The following is a 5,090-nucleotide window of genomic DNA, read 5'->3' on the forward strand; positions in this document are numbered from 1 at the left end:
TACGAACTCTATGATAGATTGAACGGAAAGAATAGCTTCGTGTTATTTTACTACGGACTCTTGAATAGATCGATCAGAAAGGATAACTTTGAGGTGGTTTCGTACCCTACCATAATCTCTTCGTTCGTTCTCCGCTATTAGTGACTTTGGAGTGACTCTTTGTTGCATGTTGAGGGATAGTTATGTGATCCAATTATGTTATTATTGTTGAGTGAACTTGCACTAGTGAAAGTATGAACCCTAGGCCTTGTTTCAACACATTGCAATACCATTTATGCTCACTTTTATCATTAGTTACCTTGCTGTTTTTATATTTTCAGATTATAAAAACCTTTATCTACCATCCATATACCACTTGTATCACCATCTCTTCGCCGAACTAGTGCACCTATACAATTTACCATTGTATTGGGTGTGTTGGGGACACAAGAGACTCTTTGTTATTTGGTTGCAGGGTTGCTTGAGAGAGACCATCTTCATCCTACGCCTCCTACGGATTGATAAACCTTAGGTCATCCACTTGAGGGAAATTTGCTAGTGTCCTACAAACCTCTGCACTTGGAGGCCCAACAACGTCTACAAGAAGAAGGTTGTGTAGTAGACATCATGCATCTTCCAGACGGTTTAGGCGTCATGGTCTAGAGCATCCAAGAGGAAATTGTGGATCGCCGAGTGACCGAGTCTGTGAAGGTTTGGAAGTCACCTGAAGACTTACCACGAGTGATTGGGCGAGGTCTGTGTGACCTTAGCTCAAGGGGAATACGGTGAGGACTGAGTGTCCTGAGCTGCGTGTTCAGGACTGGGTGTCCGGGACTGTGTGTCCTCAGGTTTAAATACCTAGCCGCCCTAACCAGACGTACAACTGTCACAACAGTTGGAACTGGTCTACCAAATCATTGTCTTCACCGCTAACTGGTTCCATTTCCTCAACCCTTCCATTTCCTCATTTCTGTGTTGTGTGCTTGTTCATATCTGTTTGAAGACTTTGACTGAAGACTTTCTCTATTTCCTCAGTTCAATTTCTTCAGTCTATTCTGTTTATCCTGTGTTTACGCTTTCTGTACTCTGTGCTTGTTTTCATTTCATCATGAAGACCATGCTCATGCTCTGTTATGTTTACTTCTGAGTACTTATTCCGCTGCAAGTAGTTCTTCACTCAGGAATTTCCTCACCCTGAAATTCCTCAGTGAAGAATTCATAAAAATCGCCTATTCACCCCCCCTCTAGTCGATATAACGCACTTTCAATTGGTATCAGAGCAAGGTACTCCCTTGTTCTGTGTGATTTTGGTTTAACCGCCTGGAGTTTTAGTTATGTCGACCGCAGGTATGATCAAGGTTTCTGCTGGGTGTCCTACCTTCGATGGGACGGACTACCCCTACTGGAAGAATAAGATGCGCATGCATCTTGAGGCAATTGACAACGATCTCTGGTACGTTGTGGAAAATGGCGTCCCCTCTGTCACTCCTACCATCAACGCTGCTGATGTGAAGAGATTCAAGCAACTCGACTCTCAAGCGAAGAACATCATATGTGGCCATCTGAGCAAAGGGCAGTATGGCAGAGTGAGTGCTTTGGAGACAGCTAAGCTTATCTGGGACAGGCTGTCCAAGGTCAATGAGGGAGTCTCAACACAGCGTGACTCTCGAGTTGACGTTCTTGACGATCTCTTCAACCGCTTCAAAAGACTCGACAATGAAAATGTTCAGCAAACCTTCGATCGCCTCACTGACATCTCAAATGAGCTTCAAGCACTTGGTGCCACTGATATCACCGACCATGAGGTGGTGAAGAAATTGCTGAGATCGCTTGATTCCTCATTTGATACCTTGGCATTGATGATACAAGAACGTGGAGACTATAAGTCACTTGATCCCGCGATATCCTCGAGAGACTAAACACTCATGAGTTCCAGCTTGCTGAGAAGAGAGATCTCTATGGACCAAGTTATGGTAGATCACGGGCTCTGAAGGCCAAGGCAGATGTCTGAATCTGAAGGTGAAGATTCTGGCAGCAGCCTTGGTGACCCTGAAGAACTGAGCCAGGAGCTAGCAATGCTCGTGAGGAAGTTTCAGAAGTTCTCAAGACGTGGTCGCTTTGGTAAATCCTCAAGAAGTGGTGACTTGAGATCAGATTCCTCATCCCATGATTACAAGAAGAGACTCTGTCACAAATGCAAGAAACCCGGACACTACATTCAAGATTGTCCTCAGTGGGAAAAGGAATCAAAGAAGAAGAAGTACAAGGATTACAGTTCTGATGATTCAAAGAAGAAGAAGAAATCTTCAAAGTCCTCGTCATCAAAACCTTCAAGGTCCTCATCTCACAAGAAGAGCAGCTCCAAGAAGGCTCGGGCGTTCATTGGCAAGGAAATGGACTCTGAGGCTGAATCTGAGGAAAATGAGGAAGAGGAGGAATCTGAGGAGTCAGACTCTGGTGTGGCGAGCCTAGCCCTCGCTCTACCGCGTTCGTCAGCAAGTCCATCTTCAACTCTGAAGAAAAGGACCTCCCCAACACTACTGATGACGGCGATGAGGACTACGCTCCCACCTATTGCTTCATGGCAAAAGGCTCAAAGGTACTCAAATATCCCTCCTCTGAATCTAGTGAGGATGAATCTGATGAAAACCTCAAACCCAGCTATTCTAAACTTGCTAAGATTGCTGTGAAACTACAAAAGGCTCTTGAAAAGGTTCAAAACATGCTAGATAAAAGCGATGATATGTTGGGCGAGGAAATGGATCGCACTAAAATTTTGACTGAAAATCTTCAGAGACTTCAGTCCAAGTTTGACAATCTTCAAGTCATCATAACACTCTCCTATCTGATCATGAGAAGCTTTCTTATGAATTTCTTCAAAGAAAGCAAGATCTTGAGCAGTTAAGAGTGAGTTATGAAGATCTTCAGAAGGAGCGTGATTCATTACTTGCTCAACAGATCAGCGCTACTCAGGATGAATTTGTTCCTCCATGTTTGAAGTGCATTGAACGTGAAACTGCTAATTCTTCACCTGAATGCTCAAATACTTCCATTGCTGCAAATTCTTCAACTGCCTCTGCTATCACTAATTCCTCATCTGAGGACATTGCTAGTATCACTGATGATGCAGGGCTGAAGGAATTGTATATGACAGGCATGTACAAAAGCCTCAAAGGGCATCAGGCTCTTTGTGACGTGCTTAAAAAGCAGATCCTCAACAGGAACCCTAGGAAAGAGGGTATTGCCTTTGAGAGGAAACTCAATGCTGATGGGACCTACTGGAAAACTTAGCAGTATCCCAAAACCTCATGGGTTGCTGCAAAGGGACCTTCAGTGGATCCATCTACTTTATCTGGCTTTACATGTGAATCTTCATATTCTTCTGATGAGTCATTTGACTCCAATTATAAACTGTTCAAAAATCAGAATGGTGAAGTATTTGCTAGATATGTTGGCACTAACTGCAGGAACGGTTCTCCTATGAAGAAAATCTGGGTTCCCAAAAGGTGCCTTAAAAATCTTCAGGTGAATGTCATCACGACACCACCTGTGAAGAATAGGAACCCCAGATCAAATTCTTCATATGGACCAAATTCTTCATATGGATCCAAGTCCTCATACGGACCAAACTCCTCACACGGATCAAATTCCTCAAAAGGATCAAAGTCCTCATATGAGCATCATCGTGCTAAGCCGTTTGTTTCGCAGAGAAGATCTAAGGATTATGGATATGTGCATTATTCTTCAAACCATTATGTTCACAAGTCCTCAAAGAATTTCTCTGCTTACTCTTATGCTTACCCTAACCCCTCTTATGTGAAACGAAGTGGATTGGCATCTATGCCACCTTTCTCTTATGGAGCTTGCAAAATGATGAACTCTTTGCCACCCTCCAGATGTGGGTGGTGAAGAAAAAGAACTAACCTCTTATGCAGGGTCAGGTCTCCAGACGAACTTAAGCGTCTGAAGAACTTTTCTGGAGACCTGAAATTGCTTGAAAGGGCGCAAGCTAATCATGAATAAATGAATTTTCATTTCTCACGTCCTACTGCTTTATCTGTTCTATTGCTTGATGAATTTGATCTGATGAAATTGATACCATATTCTTCACTGCTGAAGTATATGAGTTCGTAAGTTGCACTAATTCATCTGCAGGATGATCAACCCAAAGCCACTGAGTGGGTCCTCGATAGTGGATGTACAAATCACATGACTGGTGACAGGAGCTTATTGATGGACTCTGCTTTATCTCCATCACATCTGAAGCATATCACCTACGCTGACAAAGGCAAAATCAAGGTATTGGGTCTAGGTAAGGTTGCAATCTCAAAGGATCGACACATGGACAAAGTCATGCTTGTCGAGTCCTTAGGGTTCAACCTCATGTCTATCTCAATGCTTTGTGATCTTGATATGGTTGTTGTATTTGGCAAGTATCGTTGTGTTGTGATCATGGAAGCTGACAATTCCAAAGTCTTCGAAGGCTTTAGGAGAGGAGATTTGTATATTGTTGATTTCTCTACAGGACCACAACCTGCTACATGTCTACTTGCAAAAGCTTCAGAGGGCTGGCTATGGCATCGATGACTTGGTCATGCTGGCATGAGGAATCTGCACACGCTTGTGAAGAAGAAGCATGTCATTGGCATCGAGGGTGTCAAATTCCTTAAGGACCATTGTGTGGAGCTTGTGAAGCTGGAAAGATGACCAAGGCCAAGCATCCAGCAAAGACTATCATGACTACTACTCGGCCATTTCAATTGCTTCACATGGATCTCTTTGGCCCTACTCACTATGCCACATTTACTAATGTTGCATCTTTATATGGCTTTCTCATTGTTGATGATTATCCTCGATATACATGGGTGCATATCATCACTTACAAAACTGAAGTGCAGGAAGTCTTCAAAAGATTTTCCTCGAGGGCTTCAACCAACTTTGGTGTGAAAATCAAGCACATCAGAAGTGATAATGGAACTGAGTTCAAGAACACTGGTCTTGATTACTCTCTTGATGAACTTGGTATTACTCATGAGTTATCTACTCCTTATACTCCTCAGCAAAATGGCGTCGTGGAGCGCAATAACAAGACTCTTGTTGAGGATGGCCCG

General features: G+C 43.2%; 1 protein-coding gene across 1 annotated transcript in view; it reads right to left on the bottom strand.

The window, feature by feature from the left end:
* Nucleotides 1-4,645: 4,645 nt before the first annotated feature.
* The window catches only part of LOC125532595, a 3,152-nt gene continuing 2,707 nt past the window's right edge, over nucleotides 4,646-5,090 (bottom strand). Inside the window, exon 4 of the mRNA XM_048696598.1 lies at nucleotides 4,646-4,674. Coding sequence (XP_048552555.1) covers nucleotides 4,646-4,674 — 29 coding nt within the window. The remainder of the gene's footprint in view (nucleotides 4,675-5,090) is intronic.

This window comes from Triticum urartu, chromosome 1 (genome assembly GCF_003073215.2).
Source record: "Triticum urartu cultivar G1812 chromosome 1, Tu2.1, whole genome shotgun sequence".
Taxonomy (NCBI): Eukaryota; Viridiplantae; Streptophyta; class Magnoliopsida; order Poales; family Poaceae; genus Triticum; species Triticum urartu.